Source organism: Oreochromis aureus, linkage group 10, assembly GCF_013358895.1.
Source record: "Oreochromis aureus strain Israel breed Guangdong linkage group 10, ZZ_aureus, whole genome shotgun sequence".
Taxonomy (NCBI): Eukaryota; Metazoa; Chordata; class Actinopteri; order Cichliformes; family Cichlidae; genus Oreochromis; species Oreochromis aureus.
In genome coordinates, this window is record NC_052951.1 from 34,873,802 (window position 1) to 34,890,330 (window position 16,529).

General features: G+C 44.7%; 1 protein-coding gene and 3 non-coding genes across 6 annotated transcripts; 2 read left to right on the plus strand and 2 right to left on the minus strand.

Annotated features, from left to right (window-relative positions):
• The first annotated feature begins 489 nt into the window (after positions 1-489).
• timd4 (T cell immunoglobulin and mucin domain containing 4) lies at positions 490-3,040 on the plus strand. 3 transcript variants are annotated; one of them, XM_039618833.1, is made up of 8 exons: positions 490-583; positions 972-1,150; positions 1,297-1,459; positions 1,525-1,650; positions 1,727-1,806; positions 2,225-2,336; positions 2,413-2,446; positions 2,650-3,040. In XM_039618833.1, the coding sequence occupies exons 1-8, from the start codon at positions 523-525 to the stop codon at positions 2,732-2,734; spliced, it is 840 nt and encodes a 279-aa protein (XP_039474767.1). In that variant the 5' UTR covers positions 490-522; the 3' UTR covers positions 2,735-3,040. The 3 variants fall into 3 exon arrangements, with proteins under 3 accessions (XP_039474767.1, XP_039474768.1, XP_039474769.1); XM_039618834.1 differs by having other exon boundaries at positions 1,525-1,638; XM_039618835.1 differs by lacking the exon at positions 490-583 and adding an exon at positions 590-822.
• Positions 3,041-15,353: 12,313 nt separating this feature from the next.
• trnav-cac lies at positions 15,354-15,426 on the minus strand. Its single transcript has one exon. It is a non-coding gene; the product is annotated as a tRNA-Val (tRNA).
• A 130-nt stretch (positions 15,427-15,556) lies between these two features.
• Positions 15,557-15,629, plus strand: trnav-aac. The gene has a single exon. It is a non-coding gene; the product is annotated as a tRNA-Val (tRNA).
• Positions 15,630-16,258: 629 nt separating this feature from the next.
• trnav-cac lies at positions 16,259-16,331 on the minus strand. Its single transcript has one exon. It is a non-coding gene; the product is annotated as a tRNA-Val (tRNA).
• Positions 16,332-16,529: the final 198 nt, after the last annotated feature.

The following is a 16,529-nucleotide window of genomic DNA, read 5'->3' on the forward strand; positions in this document are numbered from 1 at the left end:
CGCTCTGATGTTTCACAAAGACACGGCGAGGACAAATGAAAGCTCCCCGTGTGAAACTAACACAGCTTAAAACACTAAACAGAAACTGGAAACCAAATAAAGACAGACGGCTTATGATGACCAACCCACGGACTACAAAACACACTGATGACATCATCATTCACCTGTGAGGTCATCACTGTGCAAGGAGGAAGAGCGAATCCTGTGCAGTGTGGACGGACGCCTCGCTGTTGCTACTGAACTTTAATTTACTACAAGTATACAACTTATTACAGTGTAACTGTACTTTATTACAACTGTACTGAGAACGCAGTACTGTAGTACATGTCCCAGACTGGTTTCTCTGCAGTACTGATGATACACACGTAAACACTGCAGCCGTTCACGCTCGCAGACACACAAACACGCTGTGTGTGTAGCTCCGCCCCCGTGACCTCCCCCCAACCTCCATCACAGAGACACACTGTTCAGTGTGGCCGGACAGTCGTCCCTCACACACACTCACACACACACACTCACAGGATGGCTGCTGTCTCTCCTCCAACGCCCCGAACCTTCATCGCCCTCCTCTTCCTCCTGTCAGGTGAGAAGCACGCACTCTGACATCAGCGTGACATCACAGCACAGGTCCAGACTCGTGGGTGTGACAGCGGCGCTCAGGTCTGTTTGTATGGCGTGAATGACGCCTCGTGGCTTCCTGTCTCTTTGTCTGTGTGAGCTCGTCTGTTCTCGTGGTCGTCTCCGTCTCCTGCTGGTCGACCGTTTCTCTTCTATCAAGGATTCAAAGTTTACCCAGCACAGAGCGCCGGTCAGCTACAGGAAGTCAGTACTGCGTGTTTCCTGTATTCTGCGTGTTTTGATTCGATCCTTATCGCTCTGCTTGGTCTGACGTCGCATCACTGCATCTCGTGCTGTCATATATGACGCGTGTTTACATGTGCAAACGTCATGTTTGTGTCTTTGTGCTGCAGGTGGATGGTTTTTGTCAGTTTCCTCTTTTAAAGTAATGGAAGGGGGCGTGGCCTCTCTGTCCTGTCAGTACTCCGTGCAGCGTTTCGGGCTCAGCCGGGTCTGCTGGGGTCGCGGCTGCGGGACCTTCTGGTGCAGCAACATCCTGGTGCAGACCGACGAGAACGGCGCCGTCACACAGGTGTGATTACATCACAGAAGTCAGGCATAACGTTGTCCCCTTGATTATCTGGGGTTACCTGGCGCTCCTGTAAGCTCCTCCCTGTTTCTTCTTCTGTTGAATTCATGCTCCTCCCCCTGGTTGTATAACCCTGGTCCTGGCTGCAGGTGGAGGACCGCTACCAGCTGACGGGGGACATCATGGACGGGCAGATGGACCTGGACATCCTGAATGTGAGGCGGACGGACAGCGGGCCGTACTGCTGCAGGGTGGACATCAACGGGCTCTTCAACGACCAGAAGATGATCATGAACCTGAGAGTGGTCAAAGGTGAGTGACTAGTTCTATTTCTGAGGTTCTCCAAAGTTTGGTGAGTAAAAGTTTGTCCCTCTCAGCTCCGGTCTCAGTGCTCGTCCCCAGCTCTCCTCCACCCACAACAACAGCAACAACAGTGAGCACAACGACGGAGCTCAAGACTGAACGAGTGACGGAGTCACCGACCTCCACAGGTGTGACGACAGGTGAGGTGAACTGTCTCTGTTAACTCTTCTCTGTGATAGACGTCCACTCCAGGTCTCTGGTCTCTGTCTCGTTTAGCCAACTGGAAAACTCTGCTGTCGTCTCAGCTGGACCTTCTGAGGAGAAACTCCACCCTGCTGCACGCTGACACCCTCACTGTGAGTAAGCACCACCGACCATCTTAGGCTCGACGTGTTCGGGATTGTACAGCCACTAGCTCATTAGCTTAGCTTAGCATGGAGGCTGGAAACAGGGCAAACAGGCGAGACCAAAGCGGAGCACAGAGCAGCACCATGAACTCGTCTGTACACCACAGTGTTCAGAGTCAGGGTGAGGACGTCCGTCCCACGGCTGGGACCAAACAGGGTCATCAGCAGATCCCAGCTCAGCAGCATGAATGAAACCTCAACGAGCTGAAGCCACCGACCTTCTGGTTAGTGGCTGACCTGCTACCTGAGCTACAGCCCACTTTAAGAGTTCATGTCCTGAATTAACCGTTTGAGCATCGGACCTTTGTCAGCCAGCTCCAAGCTAAACTGTCCGTGCTGCAGTCTGATGAATCCTCTCCACCTGCAGGTGGAGGACGCTCTGCCCTCTCTCTCCCTTCAGATCAACGTTCCCATCCTCTCTCTCTCTGTCAGCGTGTTGATGGTCCTCGCCGCAGTGTTCCTCTTCCTGGCCTTCAGACGTACGTCCTCCATGTCTCTGCAGCACGTTTGCACACAGACACAAAGATGAGGTTCATTTTTTGTTTTCTGCTGCAGGTGGAATCTACAGACGAGCCTTAAAGCCCGGCTGGTGAGTTCAACACAGGAAGCAAACAGCACGCTAACATGCTGATGTCACACAGTGACAGCCAATCACAGCCAGCCAGCTTACTCTCACACCTGAAACAAAGCACGCAGAAAGAAACACAGACCACCTGCACAAAATGAATCGGAGTTATTACTGCAGTGCTGAGGCTCGCTCTGACAGTAACTCAGCTGTTTGTAACTCTGCAGCTTCTCCTCTGAAGAACCTCCTCACATCATCTACGAGATCCGCATGAGGAGGCCGGTGCAGGAGAACATCTACACTCTGGACTAACAGAGGAACCATTCGTGCTGAAACAGGGAAGAAGCTGGTGACGTTTCTGTTTACACTGTTATTAGAAATATGCAGAAACACTGTTTGTGATGAGCTCAACACAGAGCGTGTTTAATGATTTTTGGTTTCTGGGTTATCTCTGCTCCTTGTTCATGTCTGTTCTACTTTCTCTTTACATTTGTCACCCAGAAAAAATACAGAGGCTGATGAATGTGAGATGTTGTGGTTAAATCTCAGTGGCCTCCATGTGTGATCTCAATAATAAAGCTGTATGTGTGGGAGCCTGAGAGCCAAATAAAAGTTCTGTCTCAATTCTTAGCTATTCTTTTTTTTATTCATAAGGAGCCAATAAAAAACAATGATCAGGGCGTCCCTACCCTCTAACAAAAAAGCAGGTTAAAATGAAAAAGTTACGGCCTCCCCGTCGGGGAATCGAACACCACTATACTAACGAGGATTCCTGCACTAAACTGTTGTGCAGTACCTTTTTTTGTCCATGATCAAACCCCTTTGGGCTGGTGGCGCTCTACACCTTTGACGTACATGTATATTTCCCCACCTTGTGGCCAAAGACGGTATTACACCCGTGACTCCCCGCGGGATTGTTTAGCTAAACGGCCCTAAACCGTCTCCCATTCATTCTCTATGGTAGTGCTAAACCACTACGGATGTAATATATTTTTGGCCACTGTGGTCTCCCGGCGCTGTTTCGAGTTTGAGTCGCGGCATTTTTAAAACTTTCCAGCTCCAGAGAAGAAGTCAGACCTCAGCGCTGTGTGTTCATTAACCACAGGTAAGTAAGGTTACCTGAAATAAGAGTAAACCTGCAGCATAAATATGCAGCTGTGTTTTAAAGGTTTATGACCGCTTGATTCATCGTTTAGTTAAACAGTTTGTTGCTGTGTTAATCATGAATGAATAGGAGCTTTCATTACTCTGCGTGTGTAAATCTGGGTTTCTGACAGTGTTATGTTGGGAACATTAAACGTGTGTGTGTTGTTTTCATGTTGATAATACATATGTAAACACCCAGCACGCCCCTGCAGGCGGTTTATCCTTCAAGCTCGGGTCCTCTACCAGAGGCCTGGGAGCTTGAGGGTCCTGCGCAGTATCTTAGCTGTTCCCAGGACTGCGCTCTTCTAGACAGAGATCTCCGATGTTGTTCCCCGGATCTGCTGGAGCCACTCGCCTAGCTTGGGAGTCACCGCACCTAGTGCTCCGATTACCACGGGGACCACCGTTACCTTCACCCTCCACATCCTCTCGAGCTCTTCTCTGAGCCCTTGGTATTTCTCCAGCTTCTCATGTTCCTTCTTCCTGATATTGCTGTCATTCGGAACCGCTACATCGATCACTACAGCCGTCTTCTCCTGTTTGTCTACCACCAATATGTCCGGTTGGTTAGCCACCACCATTTTGTCCGTCTGTATCTGGAAGTCCCACAGGATCTTAGCTCGGTCATTCTCCACCACCCTTGGGGGCATCTCCCATTTTGACCTCGGGACTTCCAGGTTATACTCAGCACAGATGTTCCTGTACACTATGCCGACCACTTGGTTATGGCGTTCCATGTATGCCTTGCCTGCTAGCATCTTGCACCCTGCTGTTATGTGCTGGATTGTCTCTGGGGCATCTTTACACAGCCTGCACCTGGGGTCTTGCCTGGTGTGATAGACCCCAGCCTCTATGGATCTTGTACTCAGAGCTTGTTCTTGTGCTGCCATGATTAGTACCTCTGTGCTGTCTTTCAGTCCAGCTTTGTCCAGCCACTGGTAGGATTTCTGGATATCAGCCACCTCCTCTATCTGCCGGTGGTACATACCGTGCAGGGGCCTGTCCTTCCATGATGGTTCCTCGCCTTCCTCCTCTTTCTTGGGTTTCTGCTGCCTGAGGTATTCACTGAGCACGCTGTCAGTTGGGGCCATCTTCGTGATGTATTTGTGGATGTTTCTTGTCTCATCCTGGACTGTGGTGCTGACACTCACCAGTCCCCGGCCTCCTTCCTTCCGCTTAGCGTACAGCCTCAGGGTGCTGGACTTGGGGTGAAACCCTCCATGCATGGTAAGGAGCTTTCTTGTCTTTATGTCAGTGGCTTCTATCTCCTGCTTTGGCCAGCCTATTACCCCAGCAGGGTACCTGATCACGGGCAGGGCGTAGGTGTTGATGGCCCGGATCTTGTTCTTACCGTTCAGCTGACTCCTCAGGATTTGCCTGACCCTCTGCAGGTACTTGGTGGTTGCAGCTTTCCTAGCGGCCTCTTCATGGTTCCCATTCGCCTGCGGGATCCCCAGGTACTTATAACTGTCCTCTATGTCTGCAATGTTGCCTTCTGGTAGTTCAATCCCCTCAGTTCTGACTACCTTCCCTCTCTTTGTTACTATCCAACTACACTTCTCCAGCCCAAATGACATCCCAATGTCATTGCTGTATAGCCTGGTAGTGTGGATCAGGCTGGATGTCTCGTTCACTCTTGGCATACAGCTTGATGTCATCCATGTACAGGAGGTGGCTGACAACTGCTCCGTTCCGTAGTCGGTATCCGTAGCCAGTCTTTATCCTGTTTTCCTTCTCTCACCCCAACCGGTCGCAGCAGATGGCCCCGCCCCTCCCTGAGCCTGGTTCTGCCGGAGGTTTCTTCCTGTTAAAAGGGAGTTTTTCCTTCCCACTGTCGCCAACGTGCTTGCTCATAGGGGGTCATATGATTGTTGGGTTTTTCTCTGTATTTATTATTGTGCTATCTACTGTACAATATAAAGCACCTTGAGGCGACTTTTGTTGTGATTTGGCGCTATATAAATAAAACTGAATTGAAATTGAATTGAATTGTCAATTATCTCGCTGAGGAGGTTCAGGCCTATGCAGAACAGCAGTGGGGACAGAGCATCTCCTTGGTAGATCCCGCACTTGATGGTGACTTGTGCTATGGGCTTGGAGTTGGCCTCTAGTGTTGTACGCCACATCCCCATTGAGTTCCTGATCAAGGCTCTTAGGGTCCTGTTGATCTTGTACAATTCTAGGCATTCCAGTATCCAGCTGTGGGGCATTGAGTCATAGGCCTTCTTGTAATCAATCCAGGCAGTGCACAGGTTGGTCAGTCTGGTCTTGCAGTCTCGGCTGACTGTCCTGTCTACCAGTAGCTGGTGTTTTGCACCTCTGGTATTCTTGCCAATCCCTTTCTGTGCCCCGCTCATGTATTGAGCCATGTGCTTGTTCATCTTAGCCAATATGATGCCTGACAGGAGCTTCCATGTAGTACTGAGGCGGGTTATTGGTCGGTAGTTGGATGGGACCGGTCCCTTCCGGGGGTCCTTGAGGATCAGGACCGTCCAACCTTCGGTTAGCCATTCCAGGTGTCTCTCGTTAACTAGCAGCTGGTTCATTTGTGCTGCCAGGCGCTCGTGGAGTGCAGTCAGCTTCTTCAGCTAGTAGGCATGAACCATGTCGGGCCCTGGTGCTGTCCAACTCTTCATACTGGAGACCCTTTCTTGGATATCTGCCACTGTGATGGTTACTGGACCCTGTTCGGGGAGGTCGCTGTGGTCTGCCCTCAGATCCACTAGCCACTGAGCATTGCCGTTATGGGTTGCGTCCTTCTCCCATATGCTCTTCCAGTATTGCTCCGTCTCCAGCCTTGGTGGTGCTGTTCTCTTATTGTTCCCTTGCCACTGAGAGGATCAGTTGACAAAGAGCGAGCGAGTGAATTTGACAAAGTCGAAAGCTGACGGCAGCTCGCGGCCCTTGCTGTCGAGGTAGGGCTTCATGTGCGACAGACAGTAGTCTGCCTGCTCTTTAGTCAGGTTCTGGTAGAGCTCCTCCTGGTTCTGTGGAGAACAGCTGGTTTATCCTCCTGCCTTCTCTCTCTCTGGTGTACCTCCTCAAGCGGCTGGCCAAGGCTGTGAGTTGTTGCTTGGCAGTTTCCAAGGCCTCAGGTATGGACAGCTTGCTGTATTTCTTATGCACCTTCTTTGTCGTGCCTTTCTGCAACTCCATTAGTTGGCTAACCTCCCTCCGTGCTACTTTGATCTTGCCCTCTAGCCTCCTTCTCCATGGAGGGTACTGCCCCTTGTGGCTGTTCAACTTGTAGCCAAGCATCTCAGTTATCACTGCTGCCGTAGTGTAGATCAGCTTGTTAGTGTCGGTAATCGTGGTCGTAGGTATCGTCCGTAGTGCTGCATTAACATCATCTAGCAGACCTTCTGAGGGTACTTCACGTAATCTTGGTAACCGCCACGGGGATCCAGGTTTCAAGCTTGGCCATGATCCTATCTTTCAGGTCAGTTCCTCTCGCACTCAACGATCCTTCTCCTATCGCACTTGGGGCTATGTACCCAATCTCGGGTGGGGGTGATGATATCTCCCCCGTGACCTGGCGTCCTGACTCCTCCTTGCCGTAGCATTTATGTTGTACCTCGTCAATCTCTAGCTGTGACAGCAGTCCCTTCTTTCGAACGTTGGAACACTGAGCTACTAGTTGTTTCGCCGTCATTGTGGATGTTGGGTATCGAAGAATCCATAGGTCCCTCATCCTATTCATGTAACCCCTTCCGCCGGGATTATTTGCGTAGTAGCATTCCAACAACGCCCTGTTTTCGTCTCTTGCCCACCGATGCCTTCTTGTTCCAGTAGCCCACTTGTCGTCAGGGTGCCCTGGTTCCTCAACACCTGACGCGGACCTTGTTGATCCGGGCGACGTCTAACCACTACGCCATCCAGCTGCATTAAATGCAGTGCAACAGCTGCAACATTAAATTATTAAATATATATATGTATATGTATATATATATATATACATATATGTATGTATGTATATATACACACATATACAGGGAGTGCAGAATTATTAGGCAAATGAGTATTTTGTCCACATCATCCTCTTCATGCATGTTGTCTTACTCCAAGCTGTATAGGCTCGAAAGCCTACTACCAATTAAGCATATTAGGTGATGTGCATCTCTGTAATGAGAAGGGTGTGGTCTAATGACATCAACACCCTATATCAGGTGTGCATAATTATTAGACAACTTCCTTTCCTTTGGCAAAATGGGTCAAAAGAAGGACTTGACAGGCTCAGAAAAGTCAAAAATAGTGAGATATCTTGCAGAGGGATGCAGCAGTCTTAAAATTGCAAAGCTTCTGAAGCGTGATCATCGAACAATCAAGCGTTTCATTCAAAATAGTCAACAGGGTCGCAAGAAGCGTGTGGAAAAACCAAGGCGCAAAATAACTGCCCATGAACTGGGAAAAGTCAAGCGTGCAGCTGCCAAGATGCCACTTGCCACCAGTTTGGCCATATTTCAGAGCTGCAACATCACTGGAGTGCCCAAAAGCACAAGGTGTGCAATACTCAGAGACATGGCCAAGGTAAGAAAGGCTGAAAGACGACCACCACTGAACAAGACACACAAGCTGAAACGTCAAGACTGGGCCAAGAAATATCTCAAGACTGATTTTTCTAAGGTTTTATGGACTGATGAAATGAGAGTGAGTCTTGATGGGCCAGATGGATGGGCCCGTGGCTGGATTGGTAAAGGGCAGAGAGCTCCAGTCCCACTCAGGCGCCAGCAAGGTGGAGGTGGAGTACTGGTTTGGGCTGGTATCATCAAAGATGAGCTTGTGGGGCCTTTTTCGGGTTGAGGATGGAGTCAAGCTCAACTCCCAGTCCTACTGCCAGTTTCTGGAAGACACCTTCTTCAAGCAGTGGTACAGGAAGAAGTCTGCATCCTTCAAGAAAAACATGATTTTCATGCAGGACAATGCTCCATCACTGCGCGTCCAAGTACTCCACAGCGTGGCTGGCAAGAAAGGGTATAAAAGAAGAAAAACTAATGACATGGCCTCCTTGTTCACCTGATCTCAACCCCATTGAGAACCTGTGGTCCATCATCAAATGTGAGATTTACAAGGAGGAAAACAGTACACCTCTCTGAACAGTGTCTGGGAGGCTGTGGTTGCTGCTGCACGCAATGTTGATGGTGAACAGATCAAAACACTGACAGAATCCATGGATGGCAGGCTTTTGAGTGTCCTTGCAAAGAAAGGTGGCTATATTGGTCGCTGATTTGTTTTGTTTTGTTTTTGAATGTCAGAAATGTATATTTGTGAATGTGGAGATGTTATATTGGTTTCACTGGTAATAAATAATTGAAATGGGTATATATTTGTTTTTTGTTAAGTTGCCTAATAATTATGCACAGTAATAGTCACCTGCACACACAGATATCCCCCTAAAATAGCTAAAGCTAAAAACAAACTAAAAACTACTTCCAAAAACATTCAGCTTTGATATTAATGAGTTTTTTGGGTTCATTGAGAACATGGTTGTTGTTCAATAATAAAATTATTCCTCAAAAATACAACTTGCCTAATAATTCTGCACTCCCTGTATTTAGGCCATGTTCTTTAACCAAATTATAAGATTGCCAAAAGTTTTAAATAGGCAGGTTCAATACTTACTGTTTATATTACCTATTTGGTACGTTACTATATTGATTTTTCATAGAGGTCGTTTGCACTTTGTGAATTCAGTTTTAAGGGATTAAGTGCTCCCAATTTTATAGAGTTCTACTTTTATCTGGATACTTGTAGTACAGTCAACCTTTCTATTTTGCTTTCTCACTTCCCTTTTATGTCATTCCTTAGTTCCAATGTTAACTGTGTGTCTTTAAATACTAGGGGCTTGAAAGATAGTGTTAAAAGAAAATCAATATTTTTGTTCTGTAAAAATGTAAATGCGAGCTGTATACTGCTACAAGAAACACACTCTGTGGAGGCAGATGAAAATTTTTGGGTGTAGTCAGTGGGGGAAAGAATAATTCTTTGTCATGGTACTAACAAATCAGCTGGGGTAGCCTTACTATTTAAAAACTTTCGTAATAAAATTGAAACTCATAGGAAAGACAGTCTGGGCCATTGGCTAATTTGTGTGCTCAAAGTGGATAATAGCTTTTTGATTCTATGTAATGTTTATGGTTACAACAATGTAGCTCAGAACAAACTCTTATTTACTGAGATTACCAATCACCTAAAAGAACTATCTCACAAATACTCCACAAACAATCTTATATTAGGAGGAGATTTCAATAAGGTTTATGACGAATGGCTTGATAGATCACCCTCTAAATTCCATTCCCATCATATAAATTCATTTTTACGCAACTTCTGTCTAAATCTCAACCTAATAGATCCTTGGAGATTAGCAAACCCACTTGTTCAGTCCTTTTCATGGTTCAAGCCTGATGGTTCGGCTAAATCTCGTATCGATTTCTGGCTAATCTCAGACAGTTTAATGCAGAATAATGTAAATGTGGGTGTCTCAGCTGCGCCTTTAACCGACCACTGTGTGATACATTTCAGTGTCACTCCTCAACTTAAAAACTCTCATAATAAAGGTTACTGGAAGTTTAACTCATCCCTGCTTACCAATGAAAATTTTAGTAACGAAATACTTCGACAACTAGAACTTATTTCAACTAATGAAAACACAAGTTCTTACACAGAAAAGTGGGAATTCTTTAAGTTTAAAGTATGTCAAATCTCAATTAAACACAGTAAAATAATAGCTCATCAGAACAAGCAAAAAGAAGCTGAAATTATCAGAGAACTTAATCACATCTGCTCGAAACCCTTTTTTAATGATAATGACAAACAACATAGAAGTATTCTACAGTCTTCTTTAGACGATATTTATACTAAAAAGGCCAAAGGAGCATATCTGAGATCCCAAGCCAAGATCGAGGATGGCGAAAAAAGTACAGCATATTTCTGTAGATTAGAAAAGACAAGACAAGAGAGAAATGTGGCTATGCACTGACCCTCAATTAATATCTAAAGAAATCTTTACCTTTTACAGTAATTTGTACTCCTCTTCATACTCTAGACCATTGGCTGAGACATTTTTTCAATCTATCAAACACCTGATTCCTAAAATTGATGAAAATTTTAAAAAGACCTGTGAGGGCAAAATTACCATTGAAGAGTTAGAGCATTAAGTGCTTTACCCAAAGATAAAGCACCAGGTTGTGATGGTTTGACCAGCAACTTTTACAAACATTTTTGGGTTCGTATTAGAACCCTTGTGTTTGGAATGCTTACAGAAACATTAGAAAATGGGTCTCTCACACTATGAAACAAGGGGTAATTACACTCATACCAAAACCTGGGAAAGATCCGACTCTTCTTGATAATTTAAGACCAATTACTCTATTAAATAATGATTATAAACTTCTAACACATATTTTTGCAAACAGGTTAAAATCGGGCATAACTCAAATTATTTCTGACTCTCAGTCTGGATTTATAAAAGGCCGCTCAATCCATAATAATATCCGCCTTATTTTGGACTTGATTGACTACAACTACCTAATTGAAAACCAAGGTTTTGTCCTATTTTTAGATTTTTACAAAGCCTTCGACATGATAGAGCATGAATTTATGTTTCAAGCCCTAGATTTGTTCGGCTTTGGGGGTAACTTCATTAATGTAATCAAATTACTGTATAGAGATACTAACAGTTCAGTGTGTCTTCCACGTGGCACCTCACAAAGATTTAGGATTTGCAGAGGAATAAAACAAGGATGTCCAATCTCGCCATTGTTGTTTATCGCAGCAACAGAAATGCTTTCCATACTGATTAAAAATGCTGAGTTTGGTAAGATATCTATCCTGGGTAAAGAGCTCTCTATCAGCCAGTTAGCCGATGATACAACTATTTTCCTAAATAACCTGAATGAAATCCCCAAAATCCTGCAGATTATTGAAACTTTCTCGAAAGCTCCAGGGTTAAAGCTGAATTTAAACAAATGTGAGATCTTACCCTTAAATGATTGTACTATTTCTAACACTTTTAATATTCCTGTTAAATCCACTGTCAAATATTTGGGTGTATATATAACCAAGAATAAGACTGATTTAGATAACCTTAATATTTGGGAGAAAATTCAAATCTGTAGAACTCATTTAAATAACTGGGCTCAGAGAGACTTATCGATTCTAGGTAGAATTTTTCTTACCAAAATGGAAAGCATCTCCAGGCTAGTATACCCTGCATATGCGATAGGAGTGCCTAAATCAGCAATCAAAGCTATTAACCAGCTAAACTTTGATTTTATATGGAAACGCAAAACCCACTATATTAGGCAAGGTAATTTAGTCAAACGTTTTGAAGATGGAGGTTTGCAAGCTATTGAATTTGACAGCTTAAATGGCACCCTAAAAATAAATTGGCTTAGGTCATTTTTAAGAAGTCAAAATAACCTTTGGTTTCACATTCCAAGCAAAATATTCTCAGATCTAGGCAGAATTAACCTTTTACTTAGATGTGACTTTGACATAAAAAAAAACTCCCCATAAAGCTCTCTTCCTTTCACCAGCAAGTTTTATTATACTGGAAATTAATATACAAACATAACTATAGCAACACTCCCCTATGGAACTGTCGTTACATAAAAGTTGGTAACAAATCAATCTTTATGGAAAAATGGTACGATAAGGGCATCTGGTCAGTGATGACGCTGTCATAGCCTGTCAGCGACGTTGATTGGCTGCGTATATACGAATGTGAATCGCATCATTGGCTGGACTATAGGATAAGGTGGCATCGTTCTAATCCCATACAGGAGCAGCCAGTCACTTACTAACACTGCAGAACAGAATTGTTAAAGTTTTAATTTTAATTTCAATTCAGGTTAAAAAAAAAAATTGTGCGCAGAGACCGTGCCAGCAGTGCGCAATTGCGCACGCACGCAGCTTAGAGGGAACATTGGTTGCAACATGTGTTTTCAATGTTGAGTGGTAGTGTGTTAATGATGAAAACGGTGTGTTAGTTGTGTTTCACTTCTGTAGCCTGTGTGCATCATTCTGGGCACAAGTGCATCACACTGCTGTGTGTTTAGAGTTTTGGTAAATGGAGATTCAGATTTACAAATGGTGTCCTGACCGGATGAATAGTGTTTAAGATTTTGGCAACTGTGAGATCGATTTGATGAGAGAGTTTTCATAGTTGACAGTTTAGTTTTTACAATGGGATTTAGTGTTTTAGCGATTCAGAAAAACTGTAACAGCACAGCTGCTTTATGCTGAGCTTGGACACCAAGTTGCTGTTTACACAGTCAGTCATGAATGATTTTTATTCACTCAGAATAAATATGACAGCTCTTATAGAGTTAGCTTTCACTGAGGCAGCTGATCACAGCCTTCTTTTTAAGTCAAGCTATCAGAGGTGACGTCACTGTTCCCTTAAAGTTTGTTTTCCCTTGTACGTCATACCCAGGGACCGCTCTGATCCCTCCTGTTCAAGCTCGATCGATTAAAGACACGTCTGCACCTGTGAGGGAGCAGAGCCTCAGGAGGAGGAGGTGCAGGGAGAGTACATCCTGCAGTTTGGGAATTAAAGGATCGTCTTTCCTGTGTCTTCTGGCGAATGATGACTGGCCTCTCGACTCTACTGCAGCACTCAGAGCACTTCATACATCTCTGTGTGTTTAAAGTGTTTCATATCCAACATTCACACTCAGGTGGACATTTACAAACCAGTTTTATCTCCTCGGTGTCGCGTCACGGGCTGTTCTGTTACTTTAAAGTGATGCTTCAGCTGTTAAGCAGATTCCCTCTGTGGGGTTTTTCTTTGTTTTTCCTTGTTAATAACTGTTTGTCATCAGTGATGTGGAACTAGCTTTCTGTCACTGAATGTATGTTTGTGATTAAATTTCAATTCTTCGTCTACCTTTTTACCCTTGTTTACCCAGGAGGAGGTGGTGAGGAGGTGGGTTCATGTGATACGATGTAGAGCAGGGGTGCCCAATCCTAGTCCTCGAGAGCTACCGTCCTGCAGCTTTTAGATTCATCCTTGTTCCAACACACCTGAATCAAATGAATGTCTTGTTATCAGGCCTTTGCCAAACTTGATGACATGCTGAAGAGGTCATCAAACCATTTGATTCAGCTGTGTTGGAGTAGGGACATAGCTGGACTGGCCATCGGGCATACCGGGCATTTGCCCGGTGGGCCGCTCGTGATTTTTCGTTTTTATGGGCCGATGGGGTTTTATTTCTTTTATTTTTTCAACGGTATAAATGAATAGTGGTGTATTGGCCAGTTGGTCATGATCGACTCTGGGCTGGACCAATTACAGCCGAGGAGGTCGAACTTTAAAGTTGAGGTGAAAAGCAACGCGATTTGTCCCGATCAGCTGATCAATGATCAATGATCAGCTGATCGGCTTTTCTCTCTGCGTCAGAAAGAGCAAACCAGCGGAGGTCGCGTTAAACAACAGAAGCACCTTTAAACTTGATCAGCTGTTGTTAGAATTTATTTAATATTAATTTCTAGTATCAGCTGATGTTTGCTGGAGGGATGAAGGGTTGAAGGGAAGTTATGAACTGTTTCTGAGAGACAAATAACACCAGGATCCTTTTCTAAGTAGCTGACAGCTGGTAACTGTGCAGGGGCGGGTCTAGCAAAGTTATGCCAGGGGGCCAGGTAGGGCATTAACAGGGAAAGGGGGGGGGACAAAAAATATGTTTCTTTCTTATTCTCATTTAAAATTTCTAGCTTTTAACAAATAATTATCTGAATCATAAAACCAAAGTATTCATCTGATGTCAAATGTACAGAAATCCATTATTGTACATAGTAATTTTTTTCAGGGTCCCAACATAATTTCTTCAGAAGTCAGTACTGTATATGATGCCAGTATTTTCCCACATTTTCTAGATACTGTACCAGTACTGTGTGTAAAACACCATCAAAATTAAGTTTTGATGGTAAGTTTTGAGTGAGGAAGTTTTATTCTTTCTCACCTGTCTTTCTGTCTCCTTTCACTTTTTAAAGGTTGCCATGTTAGAAAAAATATTTTGCCCTGCCATGCTGTTTATTGATGTGGTAAATAAATAGTTTATGAAAATATCACTAAATCTGTCATTTATTATTTTTAATATTCAGTAATGGTCATGTCTCACCTCTAGTCTTCCCTGTCTTAATTTCAGGTTTCCTCCATGTGTTGTAGATAGTTCAGGAGGTAAACCAAGCAGTCTTTGGGTTTCGGCTAAGTACTGTTTAGAATACCAGAATAGGGAGGATGGTGTAGGTTTAAGTTAAGTTCTAGATTGATACATATATACCAACAAGACAGTGTACATCACTGTCACAACGACGTTTGTTTTCATTCAAAGGCTTTATGGTTTTTACCATAATACCTGGTGGGCCGGTCTCTAGTCAAAATGCCCGGGCCGATTTTTTGTCCCAGTCCAGCCCTGAGTAGGGATGCATCTAAAAGCTGCAGGACAGTAGCTCTCGAGGACTAGGATTGGGCACCCCTGATGTAGAGTATGCAGAGTGAACGCTTGGAGAAGGAAAGGCAGAAAATTATTGGACCGTGGAAATGATGTCATTATCGACTGTAACAGCGCGGGAAAATAAAATTGTTCATTCGGCATTGTTGATGAATTAAATGAGCATAAAAGTGCATAATGTAAAAACACAAGTGAAATGTTAACTAGAGGCAAAGGCAAGATTGAATAAGTGGGTCTTTAATCGTGATTTAAACAGTGCAATAGAATCAGAGGCACGGATAGCGAGAGTGAGGTTATTCCACAGCACCGGTGTAAGGATAAAAGGAACGGCCTGTTTCCGCCCGGTTTCGAACCGGGGACCTTTCGCGTGTGAGGCGAACGTGATAACCACTACACTACGGAAACTGTGCTGCTGCTCCCACAGCACACAGAGACACTGATATGGTGATCAGCGATAGGCTGAGCCGTGGACTGTTATCCGTGACCTGATGACGGCTTCGCTAACATATGCGTGTGCACACACCTTCGTGGGCAGGTTTCCGTAGTGTAGTGGTTATCACGTTCGCCTAACACGCGAAAGGTCCCCGGTTCGAAACCGGGCGGAAACACTAGTAACGTCTTTTTCCTTCTTCTTTCTTAAAAAAGAAGAAATGCTAGCTAACAGCAGAGCCGTTAGCCGTCTGTGTAGTTTAAACGAGGCCGTGGGATCAAAGTGTGCACGCGCAATCATTCAGGTAAGCAAACCCAAATGGTTTCAGTGGGACAGACGTTTCGTCCACTGGTGTTTCTTACTGCTGCTTTCACTTCAGTCTACGTGAGTCAGTTAAACAACAACTCACGAGGCAGTGGCCCACGCGGACCAGTTAGTGATGCGCAGCGTGTGTATTAATAATAATAAACTTTATTTATAAAGCACACTTAAAAACCAAGGGTATCCCAGTGTGCTTAACAAGTAACATGGAGGATAACAGAAACAGGACCAAAGCAAGTACTAGGTATGCATGCAGATAACTGTCACTGATACACAGGAGACGCAGCAGATACAGAACAAACAAGGAATTAAATGAGCATAAAAGTGCATAATGTAAAAACACAAGTGAAATGTTAACTAGAGGCAAAGGCAAGATTGAATAAGTGGGTCTTTAGTCGTGATTTAAACAGTGCAATAGAATCAGAGGCGCGGATAGCGAGAGTGAGGTTATTCCACAGCACCGGTGTAAGGATAAAAGGAACGGCCTGTTTCCGCCCGGTTTCGAACCGGGGACCTTTCGCGTGTGAGGCGAACGTGATAACCACTACACTACGGAAACCTCTGCGAGTAGGGGCACAGGCAACTGTAGTGTTTGTACACAGGGACTGACTCACACACAAAGATTACAGCGAGGCTGGAACTCCTGCACCAACATTAAATATAATAATGAAGCTGAGCACAAACATGCAGCTGAGCACCATCTTCATCAGCTGAACTGTGTGTTTGTGCCCATCAGACTCACCGTGGTGACAGATGT

Excerpts from the sequence above, each read along its gene's own strand:
- timd4 (XM_039618833.1), top strand. The coding sequence starts at position 523 with ATGGCTGCTGTCTCTCCTCCAACGCCCCGAACCTTCATCGCCCTCCTC. Across the intron at positions 1,460-1,524 it reads GAACCTGAGAGTGGTCAAAG|CTCCGGTCTCAGTGCTCGTC; the intron begins GTGAGTGACTAG and ends TGTCCCTCTCAG. Across the intron at positions 2,447-2,649 it reads CGAGCCTTAAAGCCCGGCTG|CTTCTCCTCTGAAGAACCTC; the intron begins GTGAGTTCAACA and ends GTAACTCTGCAG.